This window comes from Helianthus annuus, chromosome 3 (genome assembly GCF_002127325.2).
Source record: "Helianthus annuus cultivar XRQ/B chromosome 3, HanXRQr2.0-SUNRISE, whole genome shotgun sequence".
Classification (NCBI taxonomy): domain Eukaryota; kingdom Viridiplantae; phylum Streptophyta; class Magnoliopsida; order Asterales; family Asteraceae; genus Helianthus; species Helianthus annuus.
The window spans coordinates 9,980,678-9,996,642 of record NC_035435.2 but is presented as its reverse complement, the minus strand read 5'-3'; the positions used below and the strand labels follow the sequence as shown (position 1 = coordinate 9,996,642).

Below are 15,965 nucleotides of genomic sequence, written 5' to 3'. Positions count from 1 at the left end.
GTTTTTTTTACTTCTACAAAAACCTGGTTCTTCTCACAAACACACACAACACAACAGCAAACCTCTCTCTCTCTCTCTGCTTTCATTTACCACCACCACCACCACAACCATCCGCCACAACCTCCTCCACCGTCCACCTCCGCCACCACCACCTCCTCCACCGTCCACCTGCCATCACCGCCTAGCTCCCCGTCGAAACCCACAGCTGCCGCCGGCTCTCTCTCTTCTCTGGCCCCTTTCTCTTCCTCTCTCCGATCCATCGCCGCTATACGCCACCACCAACCGGTGGTGGCCGACCGTTCGTTTGAGGGATGCAACAGGGAAGTGTGGGTGTGGGTTTGATGTGCGACCACCGAAGGATGGCGAAATAGATGGAGCAGATATGTGTTGTTGTGTGCGTGTGACAGATATTTGGTGTGTGGTGTCGGAGATGACTGAGAGCAATTTTAAAGAAATCTGTAGAGGTAAGTTTTTAATGGCTAGGGTTTTGAAGATGAAGGTGAAATAGATGGAGCAGATATGTGTTGTTGTGTGCGTGTGACAGATATTTCGGTGGCAGAGGAGGTGGTGGCGGAGTGGAGGTGGGCGGCGGAGGAGGTGGTGTCGGAGGTGGAGGTGGAGGTGGTGGCGGTGGCAGAGGAGGTGGTGTCGACTGGAGGGAGAAGAGGTTTGAAGACTTGGGTTGATGTCTGCGTGGGGAAGAGGTGGGGAAGATGTTTTTGGTGAGAAGCTCTTCAAGAAAACAAACAAGCTGCATGACCCAAACGTCTGCGCGACGCAGACATAAGTGCTCAGAAGAGCTTTTGCCCAAAAAACAAACACCACCTAAGACTTCAAAGTATTTAATCTGTTTTTTATTGAAGTTGAAAGATAAAACAACCAAGAATATGATACTGGTTTTGTTGCATCCCACCATGAATGCCAACCATATCGAAAACAAAAATAAGACAAATCTTTTTCCTTGCCACAAAGCAAAAGATTTAGGGTATTGTGCGTTGTTGGAGAGGCAATGCTCCGAAGGCTTCACGTTCTGCTCTCTCCCTCTTTACCTGCAAATAAACAGTTTGTTTTATTTCTAACTGTTCAAAGGGTTAATATCAGATAGATTAGTTTCAAATAGTATTTTTAATTCACAAAACGGCATACAACATGTTCAATAAAACTATATTATTATTTATACAACATGATCTTTGTAATCATATTTGACGAACTAACTATTTATAAAGAACTTATACACAACCAGTTTTATTTATCCATCCACCACCGAAACTAACTGCGTTCACTAATTTACTAACAAGGCTCGTGTGAATCTAAACTATGAAGAAATTGAACTTTTTGTGCCACCTCACTTAATTCTTTCATTCTTACAAACACAAGACTGATTTCATATTGATTCTTACCCCTTCAGCCTAATAGGAGAAAAGACCAAAATTTGTGTTCATTGTCACCCCTCGAGCACATGGTCAAGTGGTCAACATGCAGGTTGTGCACCCACAATGCGTACAACTAAACCAAGAACAAGGATCCAACAAGTGGTAGAAGCATAGCAGTCGAAAGCACACAAAGTACACCTCTAGCCCTAGGCGCTTAGTCGAGGCGAGGTGAGATCCATGTTCATTTTCAGATTTTAACCATTGGTTGGAGATGATGATTGATGAACAATGAATGCGGCTGAGTTTTTAGTGGATTGTTATTAGCTTTAAGCCATATGATTTAGCCCACTATATAAATATATATATTTTATTATTTTTCCTATATTGCACTTTTTGTCATGGGTGTGCGCTTTTTTGGCTTTGTGCCTTGCTTCCTAAATTGCATCATGTTATTTGTAGGTACCAGATTTCTAAATACAAAAATGAACTTATGTAGTGAGGAAAACACACTAAGTTCTTATCAAAGAGCCTGACCCTAGGGGTGTAAATGAGCTGGGCCGAGCCCGAGCTCGACTGGGCTCGAGCTCAGCTCGTCATGTTTTTATGAAGCTCGAGCTCAAGCTCAGCTCGGTTCGACCCTACTTATTTGAGCTCAAGCTCGGCTCGCGAGTAAAACCCAAAGCTCGAGCTCGAGCTCGGCTCGGCTCGAGCAATTGTGAGAACAACCTCAAACGAGCTAAAAGCTCGGCTCGATCTCGCTTCAATATCGCTTGAACGAGCCAAAGCTCGGCTCGCCAATGTTATCATCATTATTATTATATTATATATAAAAAAATGTTGTTTGGGCTTGTTCAGCTCGCGAGCCTAAACGAGCTTTGTATTTCAGGCTCGAGCTCGGGCCCGATAACTAAACAAGCTCTATTTCAGGCTCGAGCTCGTTCAAGCTTTTAACCAAGCCGATAACGGAGTAGCTCTCGAGCCTCTGGGCTTGTTTTACACCCCTAAGCCTGGGACCATGAGAAATATAGAAATGAACATAGTCTAAATTTTGGTGCATAAACAAAGGATTTGTAACATATGTCAAAAATCATTAATACAAAATTTGGTCTACCGTGAAAAATATAAAAAAAATTACGAGTAAGAAATGCATCAAAGATGCATAGACAACACTTCGCTTCATCATCTAGTATTTATATCTAAGCAGACAAATAATCACCTAGAAGGGCCTTATTGACAAATAAATTGGAAAATGATATGCACAAAAGCACAACACAATACAATCAGTAACTTATCTCTCGAATCTTAAAGCATTCAATATTATTTACTCTTTTTTCTTTGGTTTCTTCTCAAGAAAAGGCTTCATACCATGATGCTGATTATAACTAACAAAGATTGATAAGTGGTAAACAAACCAATCTAATCTAATTATCTAAACACATTGTAATCAATTTGAATGATTTAGTTCAGTACAATGCAAATTAATTTCATTCTGGTTAACCGACTGAATACCGTTTGTCCGTTTGTGTATTCAAAAATAGGTAATGTCGCTGATTTCAAAACAATGATGAAAGTGTAATTAAACATTTCATGGTCACTAAACCAAAAAAGGAATTCTTTATGAACTTACCAGAGCTAGCATGTCCGAAAGATAACTCCTAAATGGTGTCTGTTGCGCCTGTAACAAGAACAAACCAACAATATTATTCCTGATTTCAAGTTTCAATGCTAAGAATATATTACTCTAAGTGCAATCAAGTATATAAGTATATATACATATATATGACTGAAGATGGACCTGCAGATCTTTGGGGAGGTATTCGTGTTTCATAGAGAGATCCATGGCACGCAAAAGGCGTTGGTTTCTAGCATCAACAATCTCACGAGGCAGCCTATTTAACGCTTCCTTGATGTCCAAACACTCCATCGGATCGTACAGATCGTCATATCGCAACCCTAATATTCATATTGTAATCCACACAAACACACTCATTATTCACAGACAACCAAATTAAGAACAACATCCAAAAGTTCTCAAGCTCATACGAATTCATAAAGCAATCAATGACGTATAAACAGACACGCAATTGCACGCTTAAACAGATAATCAACTAAATGTTCAGAAATGAAACTGCAAACAATTCACAAAATCAAACACCTAGAGGCAACAAGACACGAATAATCAAGGTGTACGCACAGATAATCGCACATGCATGATACCTCAAATGCGTAACCCTGCCAAGTCATAGAACAATCAATGACAGACACACACACACAATCATATGCTTAAACAGATAATCGACCTAAATGTTCAAAAATGAAACTCCAAACAAATCACAAAATCAAACACCTAGAGGCAATTAGACACAAATAATCAAGATGTACACATAGATAATCACGCACACACGATACATCAAACGCGTAACCCTATGAATTCACAGAACAATCAATGACTGATAACTAGACACACACAACCGTACGCTTAAACAGATAATCAACCTAAATGTTCAAAAGCGAAACTGCAAACAATTCACAACATCAAAAACCTAGAGAAAATTAGACAGATACATGCACAGATAATCGCACATACATGATTCCTCAAACGCGCAACCCTACCGTCCCTACGAATTTATAGAACAATCAATGACAGATAACTAGACACACAATTGTACGCTTACACAGATAATAAACCGAAATGTTCAAAAAATAATGAAATCAAACACCTAGAGATAATTACACACATAGAATCACAGACGTAAGCACAAATAATCGTTGAATTCATAGAACAATCAATGACAGATAACTAGACACACGCAATCGTACGCTTCAACAAGATAATCGACCTAAATTGTTCAAAAACAAAACTGCAAACAATAAGAACATCAAAAACCTAGAGGTAATTAGTACGTATAGATACTGACCGTATTTGGTGAGGCGATCGGATATAGTTTTCTTGTGCAGAGCTGCGAACCAGTTCTTGTTTGGATCTAAAATAGTTCGCACGAGCTTCGAGGTCGCCATTGAAACGATATGAAGCTTTCTCTCCGATCTGTTTGCACTACACAGAATTCGCCAGTTACAACAGAAGAAAAGCCCCCTTCACATAAATGGGCTTAAACTTGGCCCAAATCTACCCGTTCGGGTAATTGGGTCAAACGTCAAAAAACTAGGGTTATTATTAGAGGTGTACAAATCGTTTTTTTTTTTTTTTTTAAACCGGTTTCGGTTATTAACCGAACCGGTTTTTTCACCCAAAACGAAAACCGGTTTTTTTATAACCGATTTCGGTTACTAACCGGTTTTTCAAGTCCAAAACAATAACCGGTGTAACCGTTTTTTAACTGGTTTTTCCAAAAAAAAACCTGTTTTTTCCGCTTTTAACCGTTTTTTTTAAACCGGTTTCGGTTATTAACCGGTTTTTCAGATCAAGATTAGTAACCGGTCACAAACTGGCGGTTCGGTTATAAAACCGGTCCGGTTATAAAAAACCGGTTAAAAAAAACTGGTTTCGGTTTTTTTCCCGGTTTCGGTTCTAAAACCGGTTTTTTTGTACACCTCTAGGCTATTATTGAGAGGTTGACTCGATTTAAGAGTTGGTCACAAGAGGTTTGTTGTGGTGCAAGCTAAGTTTGCTGAAGGGCGGACGAAATTCGAGCAGGAGAAAAAATCCGAAGAGTGGGGCGCGCTTGGCGCAAAGAAAATGGTTGAAGCTCTCGAGAAAGAGCTTTCAGAAGCGGTGGACTGAAGCTTGCAGAAGAGACAATGCTATCCTACACAAGGTGTGAGAAGAAAATACCAACCTGAAAGCGCAAGCTGAAATTTTGGAGAAACAGAAGGTTGAGCTCCTGACTTTGTTGAATTAAGCCAAGTCTCACCAAGAGCGTGCTGAGCAACAACAGGTTGAAACCGAAGTCGCCTCTATGTTAAAGATAAGGAAATTGCGGATCTTACTGCTAGTTTGTTTGAACAGGATGAAACCATGGAGCGTTTAGCTTCTTGAGAAAGATATTTGGCGGGCAAAGATGTGGAAATTGGTAGACTGAAACGTTGCTTGCTCGAGAGCCAAGATAAATGTGAGTCCTTGGAGTTGGATGTCGGAGTTGAGAAAGCGTGTGCAGATGCCGCTGAAGAAGCAACATTAGATATGTGACGGCAACTGAAAAAGGAAATTGGTGATAGTAGTTTTAGGGTCAAGATCGAGAACACGAGTTTTTTGTCTTTTAGATGTTAACCGTGATTTGTGAGTTGTTAAGTTTGTTTTAAAGACGAGAGTTTTTTAGTGCTTTTAACAAGAAACATAAAAACATCAGACCGAGTCACCGGTTTAACCACCATACCACCACTTACCGGTCGTTTTTTTAGAAAACAAGTGAATAATGCTTGACCGGACCGGTGCCCCTGGTTGTAATGCACAAGCGGTCCAGTCCACTCGTGAAAACCATGGTTATAGTGTACAACCAAGAAAATACATGTGAATATTACTATTCTTGGTTGACCTTGGTTTATTCCGATTAGCCCGCCTGTCACACCCCCACGAATACCCCAAGCGGAAACCCCCACGAGGCGTGTGACGTACCAGGATCTAGCCACCAATCACATTGAACTCATACAAGATTTTAAATAAAACTTTCATTCATTAGCATAAAGTGTTACAAACGGTAATTACAAATCATCGTATTTAGCGGAAGCATAAAACATTAGTTAAGTGTTTCATATGTATGATAACCATTAGACTCGTCTCGCGATTCCATGTATCTCGACCCATGATGTCACACCCCGATTTCCACGTGTCTCACCGGTGGGCCCGGTGGGGGATTATCGTGACGTAGTTGGCAACGATATAGTCAAACCACACAATATATGAATGCACAGCGGAAGCATAAAGATAAATATATTTCAACTTTATTTGTAATATCAAAGTATCACCATTGTTGAAATAAAATCCACAGGGGATCAATAAAAATAACAAAAGTGTTGTTCAACAGACTTCAGGCATCTTAAGCTTGCGAGACTTCTAATGATGCTAAGGAGAAATCCTAGCCAATTACGCATAAAATTGGTTTATATGCTCAAGGCACAAACTCTTTTTGGGGAAAATACGTCAGTTTACACTGGTAAATACATTCAACTGACACTTTTGTAAAATGTTTAATAAAATTGGTTTAAATGCTCAAGGCACAAACTCTTTATAACTTGGGATAATTTATAATCAAATCTTGTAAAGAATTACATGTTACTATGCGTTCGGTCGCCCGGGTTGTGCCGGGTTAAAGTTTAATAGACACACCACATAGCATAAAACCGTGGCGGGTAACCAACGGCTACACTTTTATAGTCATGGACATAATGTCGGGTGTACGCCTACACTCGGATGTCGAGGTCGTGGCCATTTCGTAAAATGCTGCCAAGGATATCCGGGACATGGTCATTAAGCCCCCAAAGGCGTAAAGCCAACAAAACAAGTTTTTAAACGGGTCACATTGATAATACCCAACTACTAATGAGTTGGGGTCAATTGCCCAATTGCCCGACCAAGCGGTATTTTAAATACCGTAACCCAAGCCCGTATAACGGAAAATAAGTTAAAAGTATTTACCTTTGCAAGTAAAATTCCTTAATTGAATAAATTGCAGATAGCTTTTACTGGTCCTCCTAATCTGGAACGAAGGTTTTATAATAACCTATTAGAATCCTAACGGGTCTTTAATTAAGCTTAAGCTTAGACCGGCTAGTTACAAAGATACGGTTCGTACGCACGATTAAGCGAAGACCAGATAGAATGTGATTTAGACCCGACAAGTTTGAAGACTTGTTCAATATGGGTTTATTATTCACATTCTGGATTTTGAGATAAAACCGTTAAGGTTTGACCCGTCTCGGCTAATTTATGTAAACTTGTTACATAACCCGAACCGTACGCGTAATAAGCGTGACGGGTATTCATGAGAGCTATAGACAGGTCTCCTAAGTTAATTATGCCTCATTTATGTTGTGACATCAGTAAGATGCCTTTCATTATGCCCGAAACGTGTTTAAACACCAACTAGGCCCCGTAGGGGTATTTTGGTAATTTCACATAAGCCGAAAAGCTCAAAACTGGAGTCTGAGTTTATCAACCTTTGCTTACTGTTAAAATATTATAATTTGCTTCTTATATCAGTAGGTATCAACCCGGGTATGTCCAATATAATTTTGTCACATACTTTGCGTTAAAAACGCTTAATAAGGCGATTAGAGGCCATTTCCGGGTTCTATACTTAAATCTGATATTTTTATATTTCCAGAAGGCTTAAAATAATCTATTTATCATATGTGATTAGTAGAAAAAGGTTTGAAGTTGTTTAGATATGTAAAACTCATTTTATGGTCCGTAAGGGCAAAACCGACAATTATCGGATTAAGCCTACGACTACTAGTTATGCTCAGTCTAAAATTAATTAAAAATATTCAAAAATCCCAAAATAATATATTACATCAGTGGGTATTAAGTTTGATACTAAAAAGTAGGCTTAACTAGGCTATACGCTAATTATGCCATTTTATTAACATAAAGCATTCATTTTGCGATAATGAGCATAACTCTTGATCTAAAATTCAAATTGATGTAAAACTTTGCATACATGTCTATATATTAGTAATTAAAGTTTCTACTCTTTTACATTTCCAAAAATCTCGTTTTAAGGCAATAAGGGCATAATGGTCAACATATGGGCATTTAACGGAATCATGCATATTAATTGGATAACTCATGATCCGAGGTGTATAATCACAGAGGGTTATACTAGCATGTAATCTGGTCCAAATAAGGCTCTACGGTATTTTTGAAACATACCATAACGGGTCAGAACTGAAAGTCCAAGTGAAAGTCAAACTATGTGACTTTCGGTTCCGAACCGGGTCCTTATAGTAAATTGTCGTGCTGAACATGTTTAGACATGTCCTTACACTAATTACCAAGTTATATTAATGATTAAACAGGTTATAAGTGTTCTACATTGTTAATCTTGCATAAATCGCATTTTAAACTTTCTGTTGACTTTTTAAGTACACGTTTGACTCGACTTTTGACCTAGTTAGAGTGGTGATCAGGGGGAACCCTTTTAAGGGTTTATTACCCACATAAACACCAACTTATAACTACTTTTAATTCGAGATATGACTGAGCCATTGTTGACTAATCTCGAAGTCAAACCGTAATTACGACGGTTTGATTTTTAGCTAAATAACTAAGCTAAACTCAATTTAGAAAGGATTAGAACACTTACTGAAGTCCTAAGCTTGATTAGAGAACACTTGAGAGGAAGTTGAGCTCCAGAAGTGGTCCTCAAATACAGATGAAGGTGTGAGGAATACTTGTTGCACAATGTGGCCTTTTATAGGCAATGAGGATCATTAAGATCATCACACAAAGGTCTACAAGGGCTCCTTGATGATCAACAACTGTCCCATAGTGCTAGGAGATGATTAGGGGTCGCCCATATATTTGGAAAGATCCTCACATTAATGTTTTACCGTTTACAACAGCCAACAGCCAACTTTCTGTCGCTGGGCGTCGCTTACGGACCGTATGGCATGGCCCTTGCGGTCCGTAAGCCTATGGCGGAAACATTTTTACCCCTTCACCCCTTTACGGTCCGTAAGGCAGGACCCTTACGGTCCGTAAGCGCTTATCAGTGGCAAAAAAAATTAACCTTTCAAGGATTGAATGGTCAACTTGCATTATATAATTTCTGAGGCTTGCCTTTAACCCATACTTGATCAGATGTCTACCCCATTATGCAGTGTAAAGAGATTGATCAAGGGTAGGATACATGAACCTAGATTTAAATTGTATTATTTTCTTAGGATCCAATATTAGTAAACTTGGGCATCCATTATTATTAGTAATTACCGGATTAAGATATATTAGATGCTTATTAATTTTTGCTTAGGGTCTTGGGATTTAAAATGACGAAGTCGCTCAGAGGTATAAAATTAACATGTCGACATATTCGAAAATCCTACCGTATATCTTTAATTAAATCCAGGTTTACAATACTTTTGTCGTATGCGACACGTGTCATTTATTTATTGGACACAAAATTTCGAGGTGTTACATCCTCACCCCCTTAAAATAAATCTCGACCCGAGATTTACTGAAACAAATAAGGGTATTTTTCTTTCATCGTGGATTCAACCTCCCACGTGAATTCGGGACCTCTACGGGCATCCCACTTGACCTTAACAATAGGTATATGCTTCCTTCGAAGCTTCTTTACCTGTCGATCTTCAATCGACAAAGGTTTTTCCACAAATTTTAAGCTCTCATCTATATGCACATCTGTATGTGGTATCACCAGTGATTTATCAGCGAAGCACTTCTTTAGATTGCAGATGTGGAACACATTGTGAATTCCATTGAGCTCCTCTGGTAAGTTTAACTTATAGGCAACTGACCCGACACGTTCGATAACCTCGAAAGGTCCTATGTATCTCGGGCTTAGTTTGCCTTTCTTGCCGAAACGCATCACCCCCTTCCAGGGTGATACTTTAAGTAACACTTTTTCACCTACTTCGAAGTGAAAATCTTTACGCTTTGGATCTGCGTAACTCTTCTGCCTATCTCGGGTAGCTTTGAGACGGTCTCGAATCTGGACAATCTTGTCCGTCGTCTCGAAGACTATCTCTGGTCCTGATAATTAGACATCTCCAACTTCCGCCCAACAAACAGGTGATCTACACTTTCTACCATATAATGCCTCGAAAGGCGCAGCCTTAATGCTGGTATGGTAGCTATTGTTGTAGGAGAATTCGATTAATGGTAGGTTCTTATCCCAACTACCACCCAAATCGATAGCACATGCACGTAGCATGTCTTCCAACGTCTGAATAGTACGCTCACTCTGACCGTCTGTCTGAGGATGGTAAGCCGTACTAAAATTCAAACGTGTGCCCAAAGATTGCTGGAAACTTTTCCAGAAATGCGACGTGTATCTAGTATCCCGGTCAGAGATAATAGACACAGGTATGCCATGCAAGGCTACAATCTTATCAACGTATAACTGGGCCAACATGTCAGAGCTATAAGTCTCCTTGATGGGTAAGAAATGCGCTGACTTAGTCAGTCTATCAACGATAACCCATATTGTGTCATTTCCTTTCCTCGTCTTGGGTAACTTGGTAATAAAATCCATAGTTACACATTCCCACTTCCATTCGGGAAGTTCAGGCTGTTGTAGCAAGCCTGATGGCTTTTGATGCTCAGCCTTGACTTGCGTACAAGTCAAGCATTTGGCTACATGAGCGACTACAGACTTTTTCAAGCCTATCCACCAGTAATTTGCCTTTAAATCCTGATACATCTTATCAGCTCCCGGGTGAACAGAATATTTGGAACTATGGGCTTCCTGGAGGATAACATCTCGTAGTCCTCCATAAATTGGAACCCATATTCGTCCATTTAATCGTAAAATTCCGTCCTTGCTAAGAGTTAACTGCTCCTCAGTTACCCCTAGCTTTTCTTTAGGATAGTTAGCTTCCAACATAGCTTCTTACTGTGCAGCTAACAACCTTTCAATCAAATTATTCTTCACTTCAATGCTCTTGGCATTGATTCGGATGGGTTTCACCCTTTCCTTTCTACTCAGGGCATCAGCGACTACATTCGCCTTGCCGGGATGATATCTGATTTCACAATCATAGTCATTTAAAGTCTCCATCCAACGGCGTTGCCTCATATTTAGCTCCTTCTGATTAAACAGATGTTGAAGGCTCTTATGATCAGAATAGATCACAAACTTGATACCATACAGATAATGCCTCCACAGTTTTAGTGCGAACACAACGGCACCCAGCTCCAAGTCATGGGTGGTGTAATTCTTCTCGTGCACCTTTAACTGTCTCGAAGCATAGGCAATAACCTTGCCTTTCTGCATGAGCACACATCCCATGCCAGTGTGTGATGCGTCGCAGTAAACTACAAACTCTTCGGTACCTTCAGGTAATGTGAGCACAGGAGCGTTGCTCAACTTTTGCTTCAGAATATCAAAGGATTCTTGCTGCTTAGGGCCCCAAACAAACTTTATCTTCTTCTTGGTTAAAGAAGTTAAGGGCGCAGCAATCCTTGAAAAATTTTCAATGAATCGCCTGTAGTATCCTGCCAATCCCAGGAAACTACGAATCTCTATAGGCGTCTTCGGCTCTTGCCAGTTCATGACAGCTTCAACTTTAGCGGGATCCACCTGGATACCACGTTCGCTGACAACGTGTCCTAGAAATTGGACTTCTCGTAGCCAAAATTCGCACTTGGAGAATTTGGCATAGAGTTTCTCATTATGCAGGAGTTTGAGAATACAACGAAGGTGTTTCTCATGGTCAGCTTGGTTCTTAGAGTAGATAAGAATGTCGTCGATGAAAACGATGACGAATTTATCTAAGTACGGCTTGCAGACGCGATTCATGAGATCCATGAACGCAGTCGGTGCCTTAGTGAGCCCAAAAGGCATCACTAGGAACTCGTAGTGACCGTAACGAGTTCTAAATGCGGTTTTATGTACGTCTTCATCTCTGACTTTCAGTTGATGGTAACCTGACCTCAAGTCAATCTTCAAAAAATAACTTGCCCCTTGTAACTGATCAAACAAATCGTCGATCCTCGGCAAGGGATATCTATTCTTTATCGTGACTTTATTAAGCTCGCGATAATCGATGCACAGACGCATCGATCCGTCCTTCTTCTTAACAAACAGGACAGGTGCTCCCCAGGGAGACGAACTGGGTTTGATGAAACCTTTAGCTAGCAGTTCATCCAGCTGGGTCCTTAACTCCTTCATTTCGGTCGGTGCTAGCCTGTAAGGTGCTCTAGCAATAGGTGCTGCTCCAGGGATGATATCGATCCTGAATTCCACTTGCCTATCTGGTGGCAAACCAGGTAGATCTTCAGGGAAAACTTCTGGATATTCCGAAATGACGGGAATGTCTTCTATCTTCGGTTTAGGCTCTTCAATAATCACCTGTGCCATATAGATGACACAACCCTTCTTTAGACATTTTGAAGCCTTGAGCATAGTCACTTGCTCAGGCAATCCGTACTGGGTATCTCCCCGAATGGTAAGCGATTCACCATACGGAGTCTTTATCACCACTTGCTTTCTGTTGCAGACGATTTGGGCCTGGTTGTGAGATAACCAGTCCATACCCAATACTAGGTCAAAACCGGCCAATTTAAAGGGAAGTAGAGATAGAGGAAAAGAGTGGTTCTTAATGGATATCACACATCCATCTAACACAGTGGAGACGGTTTCTATGGTGCCATCTGCTAGCTCTACCTCGTAATTCACATTTAAGGTTTTGACAGGTATATTCAGCAATTTGCAAAATTTATGATCTACGAAAGACTTATCAGCGCCCGAATCAAAAAGTACTCTTGCAAAGATATCATTTACGAGAAAAGTACCTGTGATCACGTTATCATCCAGCACTGCTTCTTTCGCCTCCATCCTGAAGACTCTTGCATTGGTCTTCTTGGCTTCTTCCGGCTTCTTGGCATATTTAGGGCAGTTGCTTTTAATGTGCCCTTTCTCGCTGCAGCCGTAGCAGGTTGCATCCTTTATTTTCTTGCAATCCACGGTCTTGTGGTCCTTGGACTTGCACAACCCGCAAGCATACGACTTCGACTGAGTCTGCGAGTTTGATTCGAGCCTACACTTTCCAAAGTGATGTCTCTTGCAATTCTTGCACTTGGGCTTCTCGCCAGACTGTTGTCCATCCTTCCTTGACTCCGACTCTCTCTTGTTATCACCGTTTCCACGGTGTTTCTTGCCCGACCTCCGTGAAGTATCATCTTCACGCTTTCTCTTTTCAGCCTCTTTGTTCCTCAGTGATCTTTGTCGGACCGCATCCAGAGTAAGGGACAAAGATATGTCGGCTACAGATCGAAAGGTCGCTGGCCGAGAGGCCTTTACGCTTGCCTTTATTTCGGGGGCTAACCCACCGATGAAACGAGCGATTCTCTTTGGCTCCGGGGTTACCAGATACGGAACCAACCGGGACATCGTGTTGAAGCTCGTTAGGTAAGCTTGACAGTCAAGGTTCGTCATAACCAACGATAGAAAGTCGGTCTCAATCTTTTCAACCTCATGTTGAGGGCAGTAATTCTCCTTGATGAGAGAAATGAATTCCTCCCATGTCATGCTGTATAGAACAACCTTTCTCGAGGCCTGAACCAACGACCTCCACCAAGCCAGGGCCTCGCCCTTGAATGATTGTGACACATACTTTACCACATCTCTTTCTGCACAGCCGCTGATGTCCACCACGGTGTCCATCTCGTCAAGCCATGTCATACAATCGACCGCTCCTTTCTCCCCAGTGAAGTCTCGGGGTTTGCATGATACAAAGTACTTGTAGGTGCAGCCTCTGGCGCGAGATGCATCGGTATACACTCTTTCTTGACGGACACTGTTTTCATTGGACGAGTGATTATCATCGTCCCTTTTAGGCTTGGACGGTGGTTTGCTGTGAGATTTTGAGTGGGTTTTCGGCTTTGAGTGTGGTTTGGATATGGTTCTGCTCCGAGATTCAGTATACTCCTCGTATTGTCGATCCAGGGCTGCCTTAACAGCAATGTCGACAAGAGCTTTCAGTTCTGCGCCCGTCAAATGAACCTGGGCGTTATCATATTCGTCTTCTTTCGAGTGGCTATTTTCTCCACTAGGATCAGCCATGGTAACTTGAATCTGTTACAGAAGATAACGAAAATTTTATTTAGGAGTTTATTATGGAATTGTCTTTTATGGCAATTCATTAACCATGGTAAACAAAGGCCATATCTGGTTAATTTGTTACTCACTTTTATTTAGGATTTGAATATAACTTATCCTAATTACAAACAATATTGTTAGTGGCATAAAAGCCTAGTCACGAGGACATTTTTATAATATTAGCCGAGATTACAGAGAATCAAGGTATGAAGGTTTGAACCGTAGTCCTTTTACCCTTTCTGACAGGGAGTCATAGACCACCACTGTCTTTTGTCTTATATGACAATAATTATGGCCCGTAGGCACTACATCACTAATGGATGTTTAATAAGTTTGGCCCGTAGGCACTACATCACTAATGGATGTTTAATAAGTTTGGCCCGTAGGCACTACATCACTAATGGATGTTTAATAAGTTTGGCCCGTAGGCACTACATCACTAATGGATGTTTAATAATTGATCATCTTTATTGACGATTTAACCCATGATTTATAAATCATTAATTTGGGCTTTGAAATCCTTAGAAGGATTCTTATATAAGAATGACGCATGCGATTTTAACGAATCACATCTGTCATGAACGTTAACATGATTACAGAGGTTAACAGGAAATCTGAATCTTTTAATCAGGTCTTACCATCTTGGCCAGATCTTATAAAGACACCTGGCTAGGTTTCACTCTTAAGATTCTTTATTTTAGGCAGATTTAAATTTAAAAGGAATGACTTTTCATTTATTTCATATATAATAATAACAAGAATAAATTTATAACATAACATTCCATAAATATCAAATATGATTACACGCTGCCCTAAACGGGACTTTTAAATAAATAAATAAATACCTACACAGAGGCTCATAGAAAAAACACATCCACGCAGGGACCAAATACAAGATAGATATCCTCGTAGGGACTAAAAGATAAGTCCACGTAGGGACTGAAATACGATAAATGTCCACGCAGGGACTAAATTGCAAATACAACATTACATAAGGAGACTAATGGTCTCGTTTCTTCCTTCCCTTCAGTAGGTTTGCTAAGCCTTTGAGAAATCCGCGATTACTCTTACGTTCTTGTTCGAAGTATCGTTCCACACGGTTTAAGCGGTGGAGTATTTCTTCTTGCTCCGGTGGAGAAAAACGTGGCTGTTGCGACGGTTGCTGAACCGGAGGTCTAGGAGGTATTGGATACCCATGAGCTGAGTAATCTGGTCTCCAAGAGGTTCCATGAAGCGCATTATAATTAGCCGCTACCACATATGGATCGGCATCATAGTTATAGTTGTAGTGCGTGTGAGTCGGCTTCTCAAACGGATTGTACGCCGTGGAAGCGCCGTACGCTGGTATCGGATTGTCATATCCGAATGGTGGCGGAGGTGGTGCAACTGGTGCAGAATTCACCTCTGCAGGGTGACCCGAAGGTTCCCCTGATTGTGGTTCTTCTTCAGGTACTGATGGAAAGTGACTAGCACTCGAGTGGCGAGGGGTGCTGAAATGAAATTCCCCTCCTCGGGTAGACATCCGTGCTCCTGATCTTCTACGCCTTGGCGGATCTGGAATTACTGGTTGAACCGGTGGCGGTGGCGGTGGCGTAACGGCCACGAACCGCGAATCCTCAGAAGGATCCTGTTGTTTCTGTTGATCATGAGGCGAGTAATGATGTGAAGGTGTAAAGTACCAATTACATTGGTCAAACCTCGCCTGGTAGCTGTCGGGACCTTGATAGGGTGTTCCATGGAAGGATGACCCATCAGAAATCTCGATTGGATGGTTGGGAGTACCCCGTGCAGGCTCGACGGGATCTGTATCCTCGTCCATATCCACTGCATTATCTTCAGAAAAGTGATCCTCTGG

General features: G+C 41.0%; 1 protein-coding gene across 1 annotated transcript; it reads right to left on the bottom strand.

Moving 5' to 3' along the window:
- Positions 1-828: 828 nt before the first annotated feature.
- LOC110928612 (cytochrome b-c1 complex subunit 7-2, mitochondrial) lies at positions 829-4,449 on the bottom strand. The gene is made up of 4 exons (XM_022171642.2): positions 4,292-4,449; positions 3,169-3,326; positions 3,001-3,048; positions 829-1,049 (listed from the first exon to the last, which is right to left on the bottom strand). The coding sequence occupies exons 1-4, from the start codon at positions 4,389-4,391 to the stop codon at positions 981-983; spliced, it is 375 nt and encodes a 124-aa protein (XP_022027334.1). The 5' UTR covers positions 4,392-4,449; the 3' UTR covers positions 829-980.
- Between the last annotated feature and the right edge of the window lie 11,516 nt (positions 4,450-15,965).